Source organism: Schistocerca nitens, chromosome 1 (assembly GCF_023898315.1).
Source record: "Schistocerca nitens isolate TAMUIC-IGC-003100 chromosome 1, iqSchNite1.1, whole genome shotgun sequence".
In the NCBI taxonomy this organism is placed as follows: Eukaryota; Metazoa; Arthropoda; class Insecta; order Orthoptera; family Acrididae; genus Schistocerca; species Schistocerca nitens.
The window spans coordinates 202285849-202311031 of record NC_064614.1 but is presented as its reverse complement, the minus strand read 5'-3'; the positions used below and the strand labels follow the sequence as shown (position 1 = coordinate 202311031).

General features: G+C 39.4%; 1 protein-coding gene across 1 annotated transcript in view; it reads right to left on the bottom strand.

Annotated features, from left to right (window-relative positions):
- LOC126245744 (traB domain-containing protein) overlaps positions 1 to 24305 on the bottom strand; it is a 198789-nt gene extending 174484 nt beyond the window's left edge. The window contains exon 1 of the mRNA XM_049948341.1: positions 23757 to 24305. Within this exon, the coding sequence (XP_049804298.1) occupies positions 23757 to 24051 (295 nt within the window). The 5' untranslated portion in view covers positions 24052 to 24305. The remainder of the gene's footprint in view (positions 1 to 23756) is intronic.
- Positions 24306 to 25183: the final 878 nt, after the last annotated feature.

Sequence of the window (25183 nt, the reverse complement as noted above, 5' to 3'; positions counted from 1 at the left end):
CGCTGTACGATGGAATCCTGGATCACCAGACTCGAAACAAGTCGAGCGATAACCTTCGAGAACAAAGAGAATGTTGATCACAGTCTCTGATAGTAAAAGATTAGTTCAGCCTGAGTATGTTTCTCTAGCTCACACAGTGAATCAATCTCTTTACATCGTAGTCTTGAAATGTTTGCTGAAAGCAATCTGACACTGCCGCCCTGATTTGTGGCATTCTCAAGACTGGTTCTAACTGCATGACAAAACATCAACCCATAATGTTTTATTGTTACCAAGTATCTAGACAGACATTCTGTTATTGCCATCCCCCATCTGCTATATTTGCTTGACCTCTTGCCTTGCGACTTTGTTCTTGTTTCCACTAGCGGAAATGCAACTGAAAGGAAAACTTCATCAAAATATCGCAGACATCCAACGGGCTGTGATAAATGAGCTTACAAGAATCACAGGTGAAAATTTTCCTGCGCAGCAACTGTGTACGGACAGCCAAGGAGATACTTCAATAGGAGCTAGGACACTTCCCTGGGTCACACCTGAGGGTACCCTTGTCCCTGATGAACACTTGTCATTGAGGACAACATACTGGGTTCTGTTAAGAAGCCTTAAAGCCACTCATATACCTGGGAACCTATTCTGCATGCTTTTACCTTCATTAACAGTCAGCAGCGTGGCACCATGTCAAAAGCTCTGCAGATATCTAGGAATATGGAACCCATCTGTTTCCCTTCATCCATGGTTCGCTGTGTCTCATGTGAGAAAAGGGAAATCTGAGTTTCACAAGAGTGATGCTTTCTAAAACTGTGCTGATTTGTGAACAGATGCTTTCCCTCTCAAGGAAATTTATTATGTTCGAACTGAGAATATCAAGGATTCTACAGCAAACCGATGTTAATGATATTTGTCTGCAATTTTCCAGGTCTGTTCTATCCTTCTTATATGCAGCAGTCACCTGCTCTCTTATCCAGTTGTTTTGGACTTTGGGCTGGGCTAGAGTCTCATGATGAATGCAAGCTAAGTAAGGGCCAATGCCGTCGAGTAATCTTTGCAAAACTGAATTGGGATTCCATCACAACCTTGTGACATATTTGCTTTCAACCCTTTCAGTTGTTTCTCTACACCCAGTGACGCTTATTACTTTGTCATCCATAGGGGAGTGTGATTGATGGTCACATAATGGTATGTTTCTATGGGTCTCCTGTGTGAAAGATTTCTTAAATGTGAAAATTTAAAACTTCGGCTTTACCTTTAGCTACATTCTACCACCACACTAGACTGGTCAACAAGTGACTGATTAACAGCATAACTGATTCTAGAATGAACAGAAGCTCCATTCAACTTGTTTAATGACAGATTGTACTGTCAGTTATCCCTTAATTCTTTTTATTCCGTTAATGAATTTATGAATGTGAAAATGTGATAGCCTAGTAGTTATTGTTTGGTAAGTGTACCATGATTTCTTTAGTGTTGTTAATGTAAGACATCTTGGTCAAATTGTTTCAGCTTAAATATTGTACTTTAATGAAAATTAACTCATTAAAGTTTTAGCTTTCATGAACCGTTTTTGTGTATGTAATGTATATTTATATGCACACATAAAAAAAAGTTTTGCATCATCTTGGTTCCGAGAGTTCCGGAACCTGTACAGAAAATTGGAATAGAGATCAACATAAAAATCATTTCCGCCCATTTTATTACACATGAAAACCAAATACTGCATGTTGTACCACCATACAGCGAGACCTTCAGAGGTGGTGGTCCAGACTGCTGTGCACACTGGTACCTTTAATACCTAGTAGCACGTCCTCTTGCATTGATGCATGTCTGTATTCGTCATGTCATACTATCCACAAGTTCATCAAGGCACTGTTGATCCAGATTGTCCCACTCCTCAACGACTATTCGGTGTAGATCCCTCAGAGCGGTTGGTGTGTCACGTCGTCCATAAACAGCCCTTTTCAATCTATCCCAAGCATGTTCGATAGGGTTCATGTCTGGAGAACATGCTGGCCACTCTACACTCTCGCCGAACGATGTCATTATCCGAAGGAAGTCATTCACAAGATGTGCATGAAGGGGGCGCGAAATGCCATCCATGAAGACGAATGCCTCGCCAATATGCTGCCGATATAGTTGCACTACTGGTCGGCAGAAGGCATTCACGTATCGTACAGCCATTACGGCGCCTTCCATGACCACCAGCGGTGTATGTTGGCCCCACATAATGCCACCCCAAAACAGCAGGGGACTTCCATCTTGCTGCACTCGCTGGACAGTGGAACGTGTTCAACCTGACTGGGTTGCTCCAAACACGTCTCCAACGATTGTCTGGTTGAAGGCATATGCAACACTCATCAGTGAAGAGAACGTGATGCCAATCCTGAGCGGTCCATTCGGCATGTTGTTGGGCCCATCTGTACCGCACAGCACAGTGTCGAGGTTGCAAAGATGATTCTCATCATGGACGTTGGGATTGAAGTTGCGCATCATGCGCCCTATTGCTCACAGTTTGAGTCATAACACGATGTCCTGTGGCTGCAGGAAAAGCATTATTCAATGTGGTGGCATTGCTGTCAGGGTTCCTCTGAGCCATAATTCGTAGGTAGCGGTCATCCACTGCAGTAGTAGCCCTTAGGCGGCCTGAGCGAGGCATGTTATCGACAGTTCCTGTCTCTCTGTATCTCCTCCATGTCCAAAAAACATTGCTTTGGCTCACTCTGAGAAGCCTGGACACTTCCCTTGTTGAGAGCCCTCCTGGCACAAAGTAGCAATGTGAACGCAATAGAACCGCGATATTGACCGTCTAGGCATGGTTGAACTACAGACCTCCACGTACAATAGCTACAGTAAGCCAACCATTACCATGTGCAAAAGTATCATTAATGTCAATACTAAAATTAAGTCTACACCCACAGAACACACAAGGTCCGTCGACAAGTGCAGTAGTGGCGAATTCAATGTTCTCGATAGTTTTATAAATTGTCTGCTTAGAACGGCGACAAATTCTCCTGTAGGGCATCGTGGCGGCGTTCAATGCAGATGCGTGTGCAGCAGCAGCAGCAGCAGCGCGAATGAGCCGCTGCGCGGCGATCGCTCGCTTCGGACTTTAACTTTTTATCGGACTTGGAATATTTCACACTGCCAGCAGCGAGTTATCCCGGACGGGAGCACTAGCCGAGATACAGGCCACCAAAGATGACACTGCGAACACCATTTTGATGATGCGTATTTCAGAAAATTTTTTCAAATGCTGTATTCCTGTAACAGTTCTAGATATTTTGTTAGAGTTTTTTTTATTTTTTTTATTTGAAAGATAATTGCTTTACGATTACAACAGTATCCTCTGTTTGGACATAACTGTCAAAGTTTTTTTAGTGTCGCCTTTTGAATTTTTTTTTATAATTCACAGATTTTTTTTTCAAAAATGCCAATCCTTTTTGAATTTTTTTCTGTTGATTAGTATGGTGTAGTACTATATTCTCTATAAAGGAGAGCTTCCATTTCCACGCTGAACTGATTTTATTTAAAAAAATCATTTTTTTAACTTTCAAGGGTAATGTATGTCTTCACTGAAGTTGTTTCTTACTAATTTCTTTGTTACAATGTTTATTTCTATTGTCTTTGTTGCAGTTATTTCTTATCTCTTTCTTTGTTGCACTTATTGCTTTTCACTTTCATTGTTGCAGATATACCCTACACTTTGTTGTAGTCTCTTGTCAGTTTCTTTATCGTTGTTCACTGAAGAGGCTTCTAATAAATCTGAGACCATCCGGTGAGTTCTGCATTTTCATGAGGAATTTGCCAGTTGACACAGTAGCAATGTGTTTTGTGAAAAGGACTGTTTGAAATGTCTTCTGACTGGGACCACTGATTGGGGCCACAGGAGAGTGAAGAGCGCTGACTATTTGCATATCATTAAAAAAATAAATAAATAAATAAAAAAAAAACAGACTTTGCTCAGGTTGGGAATAAGTGTTCTCATTTGAAGACTGTTTCAAAGTGAAGATGTTCTCAATGACGACTTTTCAGTTCTAAATGTTTTGACAGAATAACAACAATGATAGTATGTGAACAAGGTGAAGCCTCCCATGGTGCAGATGATGAAGATTTTGCATCAATAGAGGAAGAATTAAATACCCTGAATCAGTCAACTACAGAGGTAGGTGTCAGTCCTGTTAAAAGCCATAGTCAGTGAAGTCAAGTCATTAGCTCTATGCATCAAAAAAGTGCAGAGAAATTAGTGAAGCTATGGATGAATACACTACAGCAAAACTGAACACACTCTTCAAAGTAGAAATTCCATTTTCAGAAGAAAATGAAGCAAAGCACTCTTGCATCTCTTCGCAGGAATTTTTCACAAATATCAATTCAGCTGTTGAATACTGTGCATCCTACAGTGAAAAGGTGCAAGTTTTAATTATTATTCCAGACACATTTTCAAAGAAAACAATTTTTAAACCACGTTCCATCAGTATCAAAGTACATGGTAGACAAATCAAGAAATGTGGGGTCTGTGAAAGAAGTCTTTGGAAGACCAGATCCCTATTAAGGTCATCTTGTAGAAGAATCTCAAGTGCAAACAGTGTAGTCATTTTATCTGGAAGATAAATGGGACTGTTCTCACCAGAGTACCAAAAAAAGAAAAGACACTATAACTATAACAGTTGAAGGTCAAAAAGTTGTGGAAGTGAAGTGGTACATGACTCGCAGTATTAAATAAACTTTTGCAATTTATAAGAGCAACTACACAACTTCATATATTGGAAGATCAAAATTTTATGCACTACGACCTAAGTGGGTAGTTCCACACCTCCCTGGAGATGTCTGTTTACGTGTGTACTGCGTGAATTTTGAACTTTGTGTGGTAACTTTGAAGAACTTACTGGAGCACGTGACATATGACACCTTGTTTGGGCGTGTGAAGTCATTAGTAGTCTGTGATGTAAAGCGAGAGACTTGTTTGTTTCAAGAATGTGGTGACTGCCCCGGAAAGGGAGGACTGTCTTTACATACACTTGGCCTGGAAGACGTAGCAGATAACTCTGTAGAAATTACACATGTGACATGGGAGGAAAATAAACTAATTAATAAAACTGTTGCCTTTGACAGTTTCATTGAGGAACATGGTAAATGGCCAGTGAAAGCAACAACACACCAGTATCTGAAGAAATTGCAACAACAACAACACATTGCAGAAGTGATAGGCTGTGTACAAGCTGAAGAACTATGTTTAGTGCTTCACTGTGATTTTGCTGTGAACTGGTCTGTAATTCTACCACAAGAAGTACAGGGGATGCAAGGGATCATTGGCGCAATGATCAGGTTTCAATTTTTACAGGAGTGACATATTTTCAAAACAATACCACAAGCGTTGCAGTTATAAGTGATGACACAAGACATGACCCGGTACATGCTTTGCTGGCAATGCGCAAAATTCTTCAACTGCAAACAGGGGCAGAGTAGATCATCATTATTTCTGATGGTGCTCCTAGTCATTTTAAAAATCATTACCAGCTGTTTGAATTGAGTAAGTCGTTTGTGCCAGCTGACTGGGTATACAGTGCTACTGGTCAGGGAAGGAGCCTTACAGCTGCGATTCAGAATGCTGAGGATTTTACGAGAGCCGTGAAATCTTACACACCCACAGCCCTCATTCTTTTGTCCAAAGAGGAAATCGAAGAACTCCGTGAGAAGAAAAAAGAAGAATGGTCCCCATAAACTACTCCTGTGGAAGGAATTCAGAAGACACTTTGTAGACTCAAAAGTGATGGGCGAACTCATATTGCAAGCACTCGTAAGACCAAGTTTGTTCAGCCAACACCTCAGAAATAACAGGATAATATTCAGAGTCACAACCTAAGGAGGAGGATGTTTGTGGCGAGTGTGTATGACTGTGACTGGTGGATTGAAGAGATTACAGACACCAGTTATGAGTTAAACAAAATAGTAGTGATCTTTATGCTATCACATGCACCAGCTGCTGGATATAGGTTTCCAGCTGAAGGACAGCAATGACACCATCAGTGCTCACTTCCTGTCACAATGTTTTGAAGATTGTAAGTGCTCCAGTTCCTATTGGTTCAACAGGAAGGCATCACCCTATATCATAGAAAGATACTGAAGCAATGGAACAAATTTTTAGTTCACTGACTGGTGATTTCTGTACTAAACAGAGTGCAGAGAAGTTGCATGAATTGAAACCTTTAAGTCTTTGGACCTTTCACATACATTTTGGAGCCATTTAAAATTTTTGAAAAATGAGTCTCTTACTCATCCTTCAAAACTAAAATTATGTTAAATAAGGTTAGGTTTTGCAGGTTTTATGTACGGCAAAAATTTCAACTGTTTAAAAAACCTGTTCAACCTAAAAGTGGAAGCTCTCCTTTTCAAGGAATGTAGAACAATATGGTACTAACCAACAGAAAAAAATCAAAATTTTATGGATTGACATTTTGAAGGAAAAAAAGGAGGATTTCTTTGTAATCATAAAGCAATTATCTTAAAAAAACACTAGAACTGTTACAGATATACAGCATTAAAAAAAAAAAATTCCAAAATTTGCGTCTTCAAAATGGTATGCGCAGTGTCGAGGGGGGGGGGGGGGGGTTCGGGTGGGGGATGTGTTCCTTACTTAGTCTTTCATTTTAACATATGCTAAATTCAAAAACATCCAAGACTATGAAGGTAAGATTTTTTTCCTAGTCTGCCTGAATTGATATGGACCATGCCTCAACATTTTTCTTTATTTTTAATGAAATAACAGGTGTGTCCATCTTACAAGCAACACCCAACACACACAGTAATACCGTATGACCAAGAAAAAGCTACAGAATCAGTTAGTCAAATGTACATGGTTGTAAATCCAATGTTTACACTGCTTTATTCTTGTTCTGGCTATTTTGTTATATAAACGTCAGTTTAGGTGAATCTTAAGTTTTCTGCTGGAAAGAAGGAAGGAATGAAAGTTAGCATTTAACATTCTGCCAACAACAAGATCTTTACAGACAGCTCAGATTGGAGAATGATGCCACTTTCAAGGGACAATAACTTGTCATGTGGGTCTCAAGGTTCCCTGATTAGTTGGCAGAACAGATCCTGGTGATGTTCTTTTACATTACGCTGGGCAGCAGCATGTTAACTAAACAGCCAAACCACTTCCTTCCTAAAGAAAGATCATTTAAAAGCAGCATACCTTGTATGCATTAACATTAAGTCCAGGGTGCTTCAAGTACCTGCCATTGTCACCAGTTCACCAACTTGTTTTGGTCCCCTTCCTCTTTTTCCACCATCTAAGCACAGGTGTTGCATTGCCCTTACTACCACTTCTTTACCACCTATTAACTTGTTATGAAGGAAATAACCTCTTTTATGACACACAGCACGGATTTCAGTGGGGAAATTCAACAGCAGCAGCAGTACTTGATTTAGTTACAAATTAGGTTGATTGGTTGCTTACCAAACTGCGAGGTCATCGGTCCCTTGTTCCCAGAAGAACAATCCCAAGAAAAAGTAGAAACCAAAGACGTACGGTACAATAACAGGGAAAAGGAAGAACCAGAAGAACAACAGAAGGACAACAAACACTACAATGAACAAAACAGGACAAGAAAACCAGAGACACGCAAGAAACAGGAAGAAGAGATTAAAAACAAGAAAGCAGTATTACCATGGCTGGCTGACCATGAGAATAAAAAAGGAGAAGCCAGCCACTCTGCAACACATTTGAGCCTCCACCCTAAAAGTCCTAAGGTGGAGGACACAAAGGACATGCGCTAAAACTCAGATCAAATGACAAAACCCACCCTTACGAATAAAACATAAAACTAAAGCTGCTGTTGAGGCACTGTCTCCCAACACAGAAGGTAGGGTGCTGGGAAAGTTAAAAGTCCCCCCCCCCCCCCCCCCAAAGCAGCAAAAAGTGGGCAGTCCAGCAAGAGGTGGACGACTGTCATTTGGGAGCTACAGCAACACTGAGGTGGGTTCTCACCAGGAAGGAGGTAACCAGGTGTGAGCCACGTATGGCCAATGTGGAGCCGACAAAGGGCAACTGATTCCCTGCAAGAAGCCTGCAAGGAAGACTTCCACACATTCGCAGTCTCCTTAATGACACGCAGTTTGTTGTGCATACTGTTATGCCACTCCATCTCCCAAAGCTGAAAAACCTTAGGGCTAAGGTCAGTTTCAGAGATGCCCATCTCCAGAATCGGTTTCCGCGTAGCCTTTTAGCAAGTTCATTGCCTGGCATCCACACACACCGCTGAGCGAATGGATCGTTCCGGGGCAGAGATGGACTCCTCGATGTTCGTTACCAAAGGATGGTGAGGGTAGCACTGGGCAATAGCTTGTAAGCTGCTTAGGGAGTCAGAACAGAGAAGAAACTACTCACCAGAACACGAACGGATGTACTGAAGTGCACGAGATATGGCCACAAGCGCTGCAGTGAACACACTGCAGCCAGCAGGCAAGGAATGCTGTTCCATATGGTCTCTGAGGACTTAGGCGAAGCCAACATTACCATCAGCCATCGAGCTATTGCTGTAAACAACTTCATAGCGCCAGAACACGTCAGGAATCAAGAGGAAGTGACAGTGGAGAGCGTAGGGGTTAATGGAGTCCTTACGGCATTTCTGGGAACCAGGTTTCCTGGAGGGCAATGCAGAAAGCAGGTGTAAAGCTTAACAGTTGCCATAGCTCAGATAGGGGGTGGAAAAAACCACCGCAATTCCACTGGAGGATGACATGATCATGAGACTGGGAAGGCATGGAACACTCAATGAGGCAGTCTACACCTCAGAGTCACCTGCTGCCACCGACTTTTTGCCTGAGCAGTCTATATCCATTGTCTGAGGGTCTGGTGAGATCTAGATCCTCAGCAGATGCCAGAATCTTCACCTCATCCGCAGACGCAGAGCTTGTAGGTAGTGGTGGTGTGGGTGCCAAACAAATTTCCCTTGGTTTGGATTTCTCTTGCTGCTCCTTGGGTTTCTCTGGCTGGGAGGGCATCCATCTCCGGGATGGAGGATGATCGTGAAGACCTATGACCAGCTGCTTCTGGGTTCTTCAGCCACTGGGGGGTGTCATCTTACCCACTAGCAGAAACCTGGGAAGGGTAGTGACCCAAAGGACCCCTTCCTAGTGAGAGGAGCCGAAGAAGACTTACGCTCCTGCAGCTCAGAAGTGGGGACTGGTGTTCCCGATGGTTGGGGGGACGGTGCTCCCAAGGTAGATGGTGCGGGAGGATTAGGGAAGGAATTGCCCCCCACCATCAAGGGGGCAGGTGTAGCCTTCCGGCCCTGAGAGCTGACAGGAACTCGTGGAACTGAGGAGGCTACAACTGTTCTCGCAGCGGCGGCATAAGAGGAGGTCATAGCCAAGGATGTAGGTGCTCATATTTCCTCTTAGCCTCAGTGTAGGTCAGTCGGTCCAGGGTCTTGTATTCCATGATTTTCCTTTCTTGCTGTAAAATCCTGCAGTCTGAAGACCAACAGGAACGACACTCTCCGCAGCTGACACAGATGGGAGGCAGGGCACAAGGAGTATTGTGATGGGATGGGTGTCCACATTCTCGACATGTGATACTGGAAGTACAGCAGGAAGACATATGGCCGAACTTCCAGCACTTAAAGCACCACATTGAGGGAGGGATACATGGCTTGACATCACAGAGGTAACCATCACCTTGACTATCTTGGGTAACGTGTCACCCCCAAAGGCCAAGATGAAGGCACTGGTGGCAACCTGATTATCTCTTGGATCCCAAGAGACGTGCCAGACGTAATAAACTCCTCATCGCTCTAAGTTGGCACACAGCTTGTTGCCGGACTGCAAATGAAGGACTCTGTGGAATATAATACTCTGGACCATATATGAGGGGTGATGGTAACGGAAACCTCCCCCAGCTTTACACAAGTGAGTAATGCCCGTGACTGGGCAGACTGTTTTCATCAAGACTGAACCTCACCGCAGTTTGGACAAGCCCTCCACCTCCCTGAACTTGTTCTCTAAATGCTCTACAAAAAACTGAGGCTTCATCGAGACAAAGGAGTCCCCATCAGCTCTCGAACATATGAGGTTCTGGGACGAATAAGGTTCGCTGCCATCCTTAGCCTGGCCTTCCTTCCGTGGTGTGGCCAGGGAGGGAATAATTTAGGATCATACTTCCTTGCATTGTACTGAGACTTGGAATGCTTAAGAGACTGCTGGCGTTTGATCACCACCAAGTGGTGATGTCTTACGCTTCATCGCGCATCACCTGGCCTGATGCCACCCACTCTGACCTCCCCACAGGCGCCACCCAGCCGCAGCAAAGGCCACCTGGCAGGAAGGCCATTGCTGGGAGTCCTGATGCCCCAGGGTGACAGGCATCTACTGCTTGGCATACAAGGGGAGTTAATGTTGCAGGCATCAGCAGAGCAATCCCTGTGTAGTCAGGGTACATGGTGGCCCCAATACAACGGACTGGCTACTGCGTTTGGATATGAGGTGCAAAGAATTCCATGGCCATCGTTGGCACAGAAAACGACTCTGCATACTGGGTGGAGGAAAATGCACCCATTAAGGTGTCCTTGCCCAAGAAATGGAGGGTGAGCAGGACTGCAATGCCTCAACGAGAAAGTGGGCTAAAGACCTCAATGCATGATGGACATGATGCATCATGTAAGGCGCCCTTCCCCAACTGGTTTGCTCTTCGGGAAATTTTGAAAAATGGAGATCAAACGTTGCAGGGGACCATTACATAAAAGCTGAAAGGTGTAAGACTCCTTTTAGTCACCTCTTATGACAGGCAAAAATACCTCGGGCCTATTTTAACACCGGGGCCCGCAGGGGTGTTAGTTACAAATTAGTCTGCATCTCTGAAGGCAAGGAGTCTATAGCACTGGCATTAAGCGACCTTAATAAGGCATTTGATTGTTCTCAAATAAGGCCCTGTAGTCGGGCCTGGTGATCTAGCAGTAATGCGCCTGAATGGCAACAAAGAGGTTGTGGGACTGAATCCCAGTTGGGCCACAGAATTTTCAGTCTGTGTTTTACCTAGCTTTCACCTCTCAATGATGTGAGGAGTCTCATGAAACATGTTGGTTCGGTTTCCACGTTAAACTGTAGGTCTTATTTCCGCACTTAGCCAACTGGGGTGGATTCGGGAAAGACAATTTAATAATAACTGAATTTTATCTAAATAACAGACAACATATTGTATCAGTGCAAGGAGACGAGCAGCCTCAGTTGAAATGAAGTTAAAACACGATATGCCACATGGACCAATAATAGGGCCTCTCTTGTTCTTAATTTTCATTAATGACATAAGAAACCAATGGGCATACCTCCAGTTTGCAGACGATACAACTTTGTTCTCAAAAGGGGAGAATGTAACGTAAGCATTTAGTTTTTTCAGTAACTGTTAAAATTTTACCAACAGTGAGAAGTGTGGGATTTTTCGTAGGTTTGTGAGTAGTGGGTTATGGTGTTGGATGTGTTCAAAGTATTTTCATGAGGAGGGTTATGCAGTGGGGAAGCCAGTGGGCATTCTAGCAAGATCCTCTCTTGGGAATGCAGAATTTGTAGTAGAATTAAGTTTATAAAGGAGCAGGAATGTAAGATCTGGACCTTTCCGATGCAGTTACACGACACAAAGGAGGAACTACATAGGTTGAGGAGGGTCAAGGGTGCTGGGGAATGGAAACTGGCACTTGGTAGCTAGGAGAAGGAGATATTCACACAGTTGTACTTTGTGTTTATGCAATAGATTTGACTAACTGTCAGAGTTGAGAGGAGGTGAGCCTCTTCTAGGTGTAGGTGTAGGAAATATGCAGCAGTCCTCAGAAATTAGGAAGCCTAGTTGCAAATTCTAACAGAAAGAAGAAGATTGTGCTGCTAGATAATTCACACAGTAGAGGTGTGGGCCAGCAGTTGCCAGGAAGTGTTGGGGAGTGAGTACCAGGTCACCAGCATTGTGAAGCCTAGTGTAGGGTTGGCTCAAGTGACTGACAACATATGGAAGTTATGTAGGAATTTTATGAAAGAGGATCAGGTAGAGATTGTGGGTGGAGCAGGGAATAGTCTTGTTAGGGTCGGGGAATATGGTGTATGTGGTGACCTGGTCAAGATAGCTACTCAAACTGGTAGCACTATGTGCACTTTGTGCAACTGTTTCAGCACCATGATCAGCATCATCTTGTTGCAGGAAGATGTGTTAACATGAGGCTGGAGAGAGCACTGATGGCGGAGGCCGGAGGGCATGGCTCACATTGCGGTGGTGCTAGCTGAGTATCAATAGGTTGAGTTTCACCAGGCATGGCTTGCTCCTCGGTATGTGTAGGAAGGGAAGGCTGGTAAAGCTTATAGGTGACAGTGTAGTGGGTGCTGGTGGGATCATTTAGGAAAAATTCCTGCAGTAAGTAAGTGGTGTTAGATTGCACTTTTTTTTCTTTTTTCTTTTTTTTTTTTTAGACAGAAGTCAGCTGATAAGTATATCTGCTTAAAGGAAGTCCCTTTAACAAAGGAATCACCTTCAGAGGAGGTCAGGTATCCAAGTAGAGAAGGAATCAGCATATTTCATCAAAATATAACAAGTATTAGAGAAATAGTTAGTGAACTGTTCATAGATGTTGCCTCGGGCATTACCGGTTTATCGGAGCACCACTTAAGTAATTTGACAATTCAGAGGCTTCCTGTACCAGGATACAGATTAGCTGGCTGTTTTTCAAGTAGTTCTTTGCAGAGTGGGGGAGTAGCCTTGAACACAAAAAACAGTATTCCATTTGAGTCCATAGACGTATCACAGCACTGCACTGAACAGGTATTTGAATGTTGTGCAAGGACAGTTGAATTTCGTGAAACTAAGCTTCTAATTGTTTTTTATAGGTCCCCTAATTCTGACTTCAGAGCATTTCTGCTCAAGCTAGAGAGGGTTCATGGTTCACTTTATAGGAAGTACCAAAAATTATCAATATGTAGTGACTTCAATATTAATTTTGTATATGATTGTGCAAGAAAAATGATGTTGGTAGATCTCCTAAACTCATATGATCTGATGTAGATTGTGTTTTTTTTCCAACCATGAAGCAGGGGAACAGTAGCAGAGCCGTAGACAATATTTTTATTCATTCTTCATTACTAGATGGGCATTCTGCTAGTAAAAGGGTGAATGGCCGTGATGCACAAATTTTAATACTAAAAGGCTTTTGTACTCAAGAAAATGTTATATATGATTACAAACTGTGTAGGATAGCTAATCAGCAGCAACAGAGTGTTTTTAAACCTCGTTAATGAACAAGAGTGGCACGATATTTACAATGCCGATAACAAAGATGACAAATATAGTGCTTTCCTTAACACATTTCTCATGCTCTTAGAGAATTGCTTTCCAGTAGAATGCTCTAAACAGAGGACTAGCAGTAAGAGGCAGTCTGGGTAGCTGACTAGTGGGATATCATGTAGAGCAAAGTGGGAATTAAATCAAAATGTTAGAATAAGTCACAATCAAGCAACTGTAGCCCATTACAAACAGTATTGTAAGGTACTTAGAAATGTTATTAGGAAGGCAACAAGTGTGTGGTACACAAAAACAATAGCTAATTCACAGGATAAAATTACAACTATAAAGTCAGTTACGAAGAAAGTGTGGTTACTGTTACCGACAAGTCAGATATATGTACAGCATTTAACAATCATTTTCTGAGCACTGCTGGTGAATTAAATAAAAACTCAGTTTTTACAGGCAATCATAGAACACTCTTGGAAAATGCCTTTCCAAGACTGATGTCTGAAATACTCCTCTGTGGTACTGGCAAGGGGGAGATTGAGTCAATAATTAAATCACTGAAGACTAAAGACTCTCATGGATATGATGGAATGCCTTGCAGAATATTAAAGTACTGTGCTCCACATGTCAGCCCTGTACCTAGCCGTATTTGTAATGTTTCCTTTAAGAATGGTCAGTTTCCTGAACGATTGAAGTACTCAGTAGTAAAGAGGGATAATGTAGATAATTTTTAGACCTATTTCTATGCCATCAGTGTTTGCTCAAGTTATTGAAAAGTAAGGATAACTGATCATTTTATATCACATAATTTGCTATCATATGCACAGTTCAGCTTTAGAAGTGGTTTAACAACTGAAAATGCTATATTATCTTTTCTCCAAGATGTATTGGATTGGTTAAACAAAAGGTTTCGAACTCTAGGCAGATTTTTTTTATTTAACTAAGGCGTTTGATTGTGTTGATCACAGAATATTGCTCCAGAAGTTGGACAATTATGGAATACGGAGGGTAGCTCACAATTGGTTCACCTCTTACTTTAACAACAGACAGCAAAAGGTCATTATTCACATTGTTTCACAGTGTTGAGAATGGCTGTGATGTGGAGCCTGGGTGGGGCACGGCCAATTGGGGATGCACCAGCAATCAGTATTGGGGCCACTCCTGTTCCTTATTTATATAAATGATATGCCCGTAATATTAGAGTATCACAGGTAACTGTAAAATATTTCTGTTTGTTTAATGCACTAGTTTGGTAGTAAAGGATGTTGTATGCAACAATGGCTGTGTTTCAAACAGGGTAGTTCATGAACTAACAAGGGAACCTCCCCATCGCACCCCCCTCAGATTTAGTTATAAGTTGGCACAGTGGATAGGCCTTGAAAAACTGGACACAGATTAATCGAGAAAACAGGAAGAAGTTGTGTGGAACTATGAAAATAATTAGTAAAATATACAAACTGAGTAGTCCATGCGCAACATATGCAACATCAAGGAGACTGTAGCATTAGGAGCGCCGTGGTCCCGTGGTTAGCGTGAGTAGCTGCGGAACGAGAGGTCCTTGGTTCAAGTCTTGCCTAGACTGAAAATTTTACTTTCTTTATTTTCGCAAAGTTATAATCTGTCCGTTCGTTCACTGACGTCTCTGTTCACTGTAATAAGTTTAGTGTCTGTGTTTTGCGACCACACCGCAAAACCGTGCGATTAGTAGACGAAAGGACGTGCCTCTCCAATGGGAACCGAATACATTTGATCGCAAGGTCATACTTCAACCGATTCCTCCACAGGAAAACATCTGATATATTCTATACGACACTGGTGACGGCATATGCGTCACATGACAGGAATATGTTGTCGACCCACCTAACTTGTACACTTGGTGAATGGGTAAAAAGATTCTTCTACCTCGCCCAATTTAGGTTTTCTTGTGGATGTGATAATCACTCCCAAAAAAGTGTGAAAACATAAGCGTTTGTCACATAAACTGAAAATAAAAATTTAAACTTTTCGCTCGAGGGAAGACTTGAACCTAGGACCTCTCGTTTGGTAGCTGCTCTCGCTAACCACGGGACCACGGCGCTCCTTGAGACCCATTGTCCTTGATGTTGCCTATGTTCGCATGGACTACTCAGTTTGTATATTTTACTAATTTTTTTCATAGTTCCACACAACTTCTTCCGGTTTTCTCGATTGATCTGTGGTCAGTTTTTCAAGGCCTATCCACTGTGCCAACTTATAACTAAATCTGAGGGGGGTGCGATGGGGAGGTTCCCTTGTAAGTACATGGCTTGTAGAAAATAAACTAACGCTAAATCACAATAAGATCCAGTGTTTACTATTTTTAGCACACAATTCAACAAAACACGTTTTAATTTCAAAGAATGGGCATATGATTAATTAAACTGAAAAGTTCAAATTTCTAGGTGTTCAGTAAATTGCCACGCAAGCCCAAGCTCAAGATCTCATTCAAAGACTTAATGCTGCCGCCCCCCCCCCTCCCCAATTCAAACGATATCTGATGTAAATGACCACAAGGCACAAAAATTAGTCTACTTTGTTTATTTTCATTTGCTTATGTCGTATGGTATTATATTTTGGGGTAACCCTTACTATTATCAAAGAATATTTTTAGCTCTGAAATGAGCAGTTCAATCTGCATTCGGATCGCATTTCCTTGACTTGTGCAGAAAGGTGTGCAATATACTGCTGCATCCAATTTCAATAAGCTATCACAAGAATTCAAAAATCTCAGCAGTAATCCACACACTTCAAATGAGACTGAAAAATTTCCTTCTATTCTGTCTACGTTTTTCTTGAAAAATTAAGCTGATTCCTATGTTATATGGTTGATAGTGTTTACTTAAACTTATGGCTTGTCTTTTTTGGCTGTTGTAATTTCATGTACTGACACATTTGATGACCTTGGAGATTCACTCCTCGATTTCATCCTATGGAACTAGACGTGTAAAATAAAAAATTAAAATAACAGTATCTACTAACAGTAGCCCAAGCAATGTTCCACAGCTACAACAGCTGTGGCTGTTACTGTGCAGCCATCTGGAGACTGCAAGAATGTGCTTTTATTGAAAAAGAAAGCAATGGGGCAAGTATCTCAAAAAAAGACCACTGCAAACCAGTTTAAGAGACCTGACTGTTTTCAGTCACTCAGTTCACTCAAAGACAAATAATAAGACCCACAGAAAGAGAAAAGAAGTTCATCAATACAGCACTCACTATAAAGGCAGTATAGACAGGTCAACATGTCTGTCAACTAAGGCACACATTGGCATCCCATTGGTGGCACTAACATTGTTCATCCTCTACTTAACAATATTCAGTCATTACTCATCAAACAATTTAGAATTTTATTTTGCATATTAAATGAGTAACCATTGTACAGTACTGAAGAATGCTTCTCTGGTAATAAAACAGTGCCTATCTCAGCTGGAGCTCAAGTGATAATCAAAACAGCAATTCTGATATTTTACTACACTGTGTTCTAATACTGATTATCTTTTTACTGTAAAGTATATTGTAATCTAATTCTTAACTTTATATTTTATAGTGTTCATTTTAATGTCATAGTTTGAACTGCAACATTATATCATTTTACTGTACTAATATTAATGTAAACTTGATGCTGTCTGTCCAGTTATGGCTGGTGAATGACACAGAATGGGTAATTAGAAAATACAAGAGATCTATTCGACTTTTTCTGTTTCTTCTATCACTGTCACTTTATACTTCACTAATTAAGCCACACAATTATTTTGATTGCAGCTTAAGTACTTCCAAACTGTACCACAGTCTTCCTCTGCTTAAGCTAAAACAGCTTCAACAGTCTTTCAGGAAATGTGATGCCGGTGCTTAAAAATATTAGCCAAGTGACAACTACAACTGTGTGTAAAGACATAGCATATATTTAACATGTCTGCCTATTCACTTTAAACTGAGGAGGACCAAACTTCACTATCTCACCTCCGTTATAAACAGAAAAACTATGTATCTAACTACAACTCACTCACAAATTTTTGATGTTGTCATTTGTGATGTAGAGGCAGAAGGGTTTGGCATTTCCTTACCACAATAATATTCATATATTATTACACCGTAGGTGACAAAATACGCACTAAACAAGATGATACTACACGAACATTTCTTATGCCAACATACAAATCTTGGACACCAGTATTACCAAGATGAGACATGCAAGGGAAGTATAAAAAATGGAATCATTAATTAACTGCACTAAATGAAATTTGAATTATTGATGGCTTCTTTACGAAAAAGGCTATGTACCTAGATATGCTGTGAAATTGGTCATGGGTAGGTCACTAGCTCTATATTACACTGTCAAAGATGTTTGACAGACCTTTTATGAAAGCTAGGACAATGCTTCAACATTTAAAAAAGTTATGATAAAAATACTCCAGTACACTGTCAAATATGTTCTAAAATGTCTTTTATAAGAAATATTTGACAAAATTCTTTCCCAGTGTAGTATGGGTCTCAGCGTTTAAATGTAAATGTGACAAGGTATTGGGAGCTGCTCAGTATGTACAGTTAACAGCAAAAAGGGTTATCACTAGCGTGTCCATTTTATGTGCCTGCTAGTGAAACACTGGGTAATGTGAGTTTTAACATGCATTAAAAGTTTTAATCATTTGGAAATAACTGTATGAAGAATCTAGTTTGTTACACTGCATCACAATGAAAAAATGATTCAGTAAGTAAAGGGTAACGTAGATTAATCATTTCCAAATCATCTAACAGTAGGGCAGAAAATGAGAAGAAATGGCATAAACAGTAGTGGCTTCCTCAGCAAATTCACTTTCATATGAAAAATATGAAAGCTTTTGTTATCAACACACACACACACACACACACACTCGTTTTTCATAGAATACAATTTGGTTTGTTTGTACTTACCTAATGTAATTTTCCGTCGACTACAAAAAATAAGAACATAACACACTAGTAAACTTCCACCTGATCTGACATTTAATTTCATTTATTCGGTCCATTTGATTCATTACATATTTAAATATTTTTATGTTGCTGCAATTTTAATTCATTAGGTGGGCTGCTGAATAATTTAACTGTTGGATGAGGAATCCTGCCTTATGCAAGAGACCGTTGGAATTTTGTCTCACCCAGATTTGTTGCAACACTTTTTTGTGCTATCTTCGGTGGACTACTTCATTTCCTTTCTTACATGAAACTACTGAATGTTTATGTTGGTAGCTGTGGTCTGCTGCACAATCTACAACTTGTAATGGCTTTGATGTTGGGTGTTTGTCTCCTTTCTTTGAGGTGTGATAACACGCAGTGTTTTACTACTGTTGTCATTTCCCAGGCATTTTCTGTGATTTTTCGAACTTGCACAGTGTCTTCACCGCCATTATGTAAGATTTTTTTTTTCACTTTAATACGGTCATTTAAAATCATCAATACAAAGAAGGAAAAATAAAGTTCTTAGCAAAGAGCCTTGTGGCACTCCACACTTTATTGATGATTTATTGGATAGATGTGATGTTGTTGATATAATGACATTTTCTTTAATGTTATCATACCTCAAAATCACCATCTGCTGCCTGTCTTCTAGGTAAGACCTTATACACTGATTTGGGATCCCTCCGACACCATTTTGAGCTAATTTGTGACTAAAAAAGGTCATGGTCAGTTATGTCAAATGCTTTTGAGAGACCTACAAAAATACGAGCATTCAGTGCTTTAAAAAGAGCTAAGTACTCATACATAGCTGTTAGGCCTAATGAAGATTTGGACTTGCTGAAGCCATGCTGATTTGGTGACAGTAATGAATTTTTTTGTAGTGTAGCTTTGAAACCTATTGTTGAGAAAACAATGAGTTGCGATGCTGCAAAACAGTTTTTTACATTTTCAGTGTCCCCTTTTTTCTGAACAAAGGAGTTACGTTAGCTGCTTTTACACTTCCGAGAAAGATTTCAGTTGATAAGGATATGTTTACAACATACTTTAGTGGTTTTATTGCATAATGAGAGGAGTTTTTGAATATGTAATCTGGAACACCATCCAGCCCCTTTGATGAAGACCATTCTGTGCCAGCTTCTGCTCCAATAGCCTTCGAGACAGCTTTCATTTTATTTTTTGCACTTGAAATGTGGTTCTTATTTACAACCTTGTTGTAAATACCAATTGGTATTCGAAATACAGTTCTATCCATGCAAATATCAACAAGTTAATCTTTTTCCCATGTGAGATTACTTACATGCCAATTTCTAATATAAGGAACTTGTTGCAAATGATTACAAATAACACCTGGAAAACCAAGAAAAAGATAATCTCTGCCATTTACAACTAAGGATGAAGGTGAGTGGCTTTATTGAAAATTTTAACTTGTAGCACATATATTACCAATTAAAATGTGTTCACAACCTTCTGATGCATAGTTAAAAGAATCATGAACATTAAATTAAAACAACACTATATCATTTAATGAATTAACAAATAATAAGAGGGTAATGTTGCATAAAAAGGCTAACATAATAATTTAAGTTTGTTAGAATTCCATAGGCCTACCTTAGTATTCATAGCGTAGAAATAGTCTGCTTTTCACCTCACTAGTGTGTGTTGCGATAGTAAAATATTATTTTATACAAGAACCCATTGAGATCCCATCTTGAAATTTTGCATGCATTTAGTCAGTTAGACTGGACAACACTTATAATTTTTATAAAAAAATCCGAGGGTACGTATTTTGGAGTAGTTTAAATTTTCATATTTAGGTAGCATAGTCATGTTACATATCAAATTGAAGGGAATTTATAGAGGAAAACAATGGTGCAAGTTTGATCTCTCTAGGTTGTATAGTTTTTGAGCTACAGAATTTTAAAACAATCATCATTTGATCAAAAACGGAGTTTTTTTTATTTTTAAAACCTTGAAACCCAAAAACCATAGATTAGAAAAATATGAAATCTCAAATTTAAACTAGTGTTAGTGGGCACATTACCTGAAAAAAAATAAATAAATAAATAAATAAATAAAAAATAAATAAATAAAAAAAATCGTCCAAATCTGAGGGGTCATGGTTCAAATCAAGTAGTACAATTGGTTGGTTTGACATGGAATGACCCATATCAAAAGTGAAACGTGTACTTCCTGCATCACCCAGAAACAAAAATGTGTTATTAGATCATTGTATCATACATTTGTTGAACCTTTAGAAGTAGAAAGAATCTCTAAACAAAAAATAAGTGATGAAATAGTAAGTGCAGTGAGCATATTCTATGAAAGGGATGACATTAGCAGACAGGCCCCTGGACGCAAAGACATTGTACTTGCAACTTACTCTTACCTTTCTCATTTTTTACAGTCACAACACTTGATGTTTTCTTTGAAAGAAGCCCATGCAATGTTTTGTGAAGAAAATGGCAAAGTGATTGGTAAAAGTAAATTCGCAGGATTAAGACCCAAACATGTCATGCTTGCCAATAAACTTCCACATAGAGAGAGAGAGAGAGAGAGAGAGAGAGAGAGAGAGAGAGAGAGAGAGAGAGAGAGAGAGAGAGTGTGTGTGTGTGTGTGTGTCTGTCTGCAGAAATGAGATTTTCATCTGCGCTATTAACTCTCTTCATAGCACAGTACCTCAAATACCTAAGTACACCAGTAACTTGCCAGAATTTTTTCTATGTGCAGAGCATACAGCCAATTGTTGGATGGGAAAGTGAATGAAATGTAAAGATTTACTGGTAGTCAAACTTCTTGATTTATATACTGGTGTACAGGAGTACGGCATGAAATAGTATGTGTAGCAGAAGAGTGATGGCAGAATTTTGAAAGTAGATGAAGAAGGTACATTACAGAATCTTATTGATCATATTCTTACCATGGGACTTAAATTTTTAGAGCACTGCTACTTTAAGAGAGAACAATCCAAGAACTATCAGAGTGATAATCAATCACTGCCTTCTGTGATGCCAACTGCCATGATGCAAATCTATTTTTCTGAAAATTTTACATGTGTAAGACGAAATTCAATGTGCACATTGGCAGCAGAATCAAATTAGTATTTTTACTGCCATGATTTAGCAATCAGGTACTTCTCACTCCTACGTGTTGGTATCTGATAATATGGACCACACAAAAAACACTGTCATTCCCTATGTTGATAGATTTCTTGAAGAACTGCCAAAAAATATTAGAGAAGTTACAATGTGGTCAGATGCTCCTGCTTCCCAGTTTAAAAAAGATATATTGCAGAGGCTATAAAAGTTCTAAGTAAGAGTAAGAGTCATGCCAAAAGAACTACATGGAAGTGCTTTGCAACTTCTCATGGGAAGGGGCCAGTGGATGGAATTGGTGGGGCTGTCAAATGCCAAGTTTGGTCTCATGTGAAAAGCAGGACATGTGTTGTAAACAATGCAAAAGATTTATGTAAAAGCATTGTTGAATTCTTCTTCTAATGTGATAACAGTTCTAATGGGTGAATAAGACTTTAGCCAAAGAAGCAAAAAATTACATCTCTCTGACTTAATCAAGAACAGCAAACCTTTCTTGAACATTTCTAAAATTAATCACTTGGAACTCTATAATAATTCAGTTGTAGGACACACCGCTACATCAGCTGCAGAGGAAAACACTAACAGAACAGAAAAATCACTAGATATACAAGTAGATGACTGGATGGTGGTAAAATGTGACAATTCATATTTTCGGGTAATGTTAATAAAATTGGAAATTGTGAGTTTATAGTTGATGTTATGATGAAAGATGGGAAGTTTTGGAAGTGGCCTAAAATTATAGATGAGATATACTACACTAAAGACAAGCCTATCAGAAAAGTGAACACTCCAAGTGTTGTAAATTCCCATGGTTATTTCAAGTTTGACTGATCTGTGACAATGTAACGTCAGTTACCATATGTTGCAACGCGAGTTACTTGTTCATTATGTTTTAATATTTATTTTATTGGAGATTAAATGTTTGGAACTTTGATAAAACACTTGTAAGATCTTCTGGTATTGTGTGTAAAACTTACAAGAAATGTATCATATGCAAAAGCCATTTCTTGGAAATGTAACTTGAGTTACCAAGAATAATTATAAGATATGGTTTTATAAATGTAGTAATGTAACAATTATTGTGACATAGGTTTATAGAGCATTCTGTATAAAGAATGTTTTGAGGTGTAAAAAATATTTAACAGAACCATTTCCTTCTATTAATCGTCCAAAACCTATAATATAAACACCACTTTGTAGCATGAATTACCATGGAATGACCCAGATACACATTGCGGAAACTGTCAAATACGCTATTGACTTCAGTTTTACAGCAGACATCGTCCCATGTTTGCCCTGACAGTATAAAATTGAACACTCTGATACTGTCATCACTGAACTCTCACCGATCAATTATTTTAGTTCTTGGCCCACATTTACTGTCAGTGTTTAGTTCAAAGGACAGGAGCTTTGTGATCACTGTAACCTAAATTTATAATGTTGGTGTTATAGTTAAGGTCACATAGTCTTACAAAAATTTCGTCAACAGCAGTTACACTTTTGACAGCAATTCTCGTTGGAGAGTTACTGTCTGTATAAAACCAAAACTGCAGGCTATATTTAACATCTCATTTCTATAATCAAAATCTTGCAAATAGACCACATTTAAACATCCACACACAACCGATTTCATTTCATCACATTTTATATCATTTAGCTACAGATAGTTCACATACTTATTTCTTGTCGGGTTTTGATACTTTTCTACTGCTGTAAAATTTAAATAATCCTTTTCAAAAATAGCTGTTCCATCACACTATTGGTTCTGCAATAAATAAATGGCAAGTTTGCATACAGGAACATAGTTGACCTAACATAGTCTTGTGAAGCCAACGTTCGGTTACACATGCAATCTCGGTATTCAGTTCACAAATTCAGACGGTAGTAACATTTTTTTCACCGTCAGTAGTAAATTTACGAAAAGTTGTGTGCAAGAAATGCCACCACTTACATGACTTAGATGTACATTACTATTATTTAATAAATAGTGTTATTTTTCTACCTTTCTTAAAAATAGTACTGGTCAAGGAATTGTCCAGATTTCACCTTGGAGTTTTACTGTCTGTATTCTAAGCTGTCATTGCTTCCTATTCGTTGTAGCATTGGTTTTTAACTAGGCTATCTTTAATTTTGTTCTGTTTTCTGCTCAGATTCTTTTATGCCAAGCAAGAAATTGTCATTTTGGTTTAGTAGAAGTATATTTCAAAGGCTACCTATTAATAACAAACATCGGTAATCGTATACGTAATTTGTTGTCAGACAGAGGCGTCTTTCGCTTATTAATGTCAACCTCGATTCGTTTCACATTCTTGAATGATCTTATTCGTTACGGGTGTTAACAATAATCACGAAATGTTCACTAATGTAACCAAGCCCAAACATGTGCCCACTTCCTAACAACCGTTATGGTGTAATACCAGTTCTGAATGAGAAGTGTCAAAAATATATATACTTACCTTCCCCTTCTACTTCATCAGCATTACTTAAACTTTCTGAACTATTATTACGCTTTCTTTTCGCACTTCCTAAAGCATCTGTTGTTGCACTTTCCTTCTGAATAAACGCTGCATTTAGGTCTTTCGATGGTTTTCCGGCGGGATTCCGATTGTTGTCACCTTCTGACAAAAGAATATTGTCCACATTACTTGTCGTAAGACTATTTTCCGTTCTGCCTTCTATGTTAATTTTCACATCTGGTGACACACTTGGTACACCACCAGCTGTTCGCTCGTGTTCCAGTAAATTTTCCATGCCGTATACACTATACTTCCACAATTCTGTTGGGCTCGTTGAGGCCAGTACCTTCAGAGACAAAAACTTTGTAGTTTTCGGCCTCTTAGTATATTACGAGCAATACAGCCCCTCGAAATAAAAGACAAGGAAACACAGAACTATTTAAAAACTGACAACACCCATGCTTCCGTTCCAATTTTGTCCGTGAATCACTATACCTGACACTGACGTGCACGGTTGGCACACGCATTGAACCACTATCAACAAACACTTTCAGCAGACCTAACAACCAAAGATATATATTTTTTGCTGTGCAAAGATCTTATTATTTTATCATTACACAGTGCTTAAGTAAAGACCTGGAAAGTTTGTTTTATTTTCGTCTATTATTTTCTGCAAATAAGGCGTGGACTTAATATACAAATAGCCATTTACCTACAATGGGATAGTAGTTTAGAGAAATAAAATAATTATTGATAGATTCACCAAACCATGTTTGTCTAATTAAGCACTTATAGCATCAATCCAAGTTATTTATGGAACTAGGAATCATCATGGATATGTGCACAGCAATACCCCATATTACAAAAAAATGTTATACTAATGCAAGATATCTTCAGTATGCTATCTATAGGAGGGAAAAAAGGAAGGAGTTGAAAAGATACAAATATACAGTAGTTTTTATAGTATTGTAGAATTGTGTGTGCACTGCCTTCATTCACGAATAACTTTACACTGTTTTAAATAGCGCATATGACATTTTATACCCTGTGGATCCATCTGCGGATTCAATGGTCTCTACAAAATCTATGTAGATCCTCTTCTCTTCTTGTATCTAAATGTGGTTACCAATTACCTAAACATCTACTTTGGCAGCAGTTTCTAAACATATTTTATACTGGTACAACCATGAGTAGTTTTCAGGGGAAAGGGGAATGACAGTCACAGATGGTCATGAGGCCCCCATCCCACAATGCAACCCGTTGAATATTTTATTAAAAGCATTTATATTTCTCTACATATCAATTACAAAACTTCTTAACTGACATGCAATGAAATTAAAAGTAAGTGTCACCAAAATGACAAGAAATTCTAAAAAATTACAAGAACATTTTAATAAAGGATGCTTTTCAGTTAGCTGCCTGAAGTC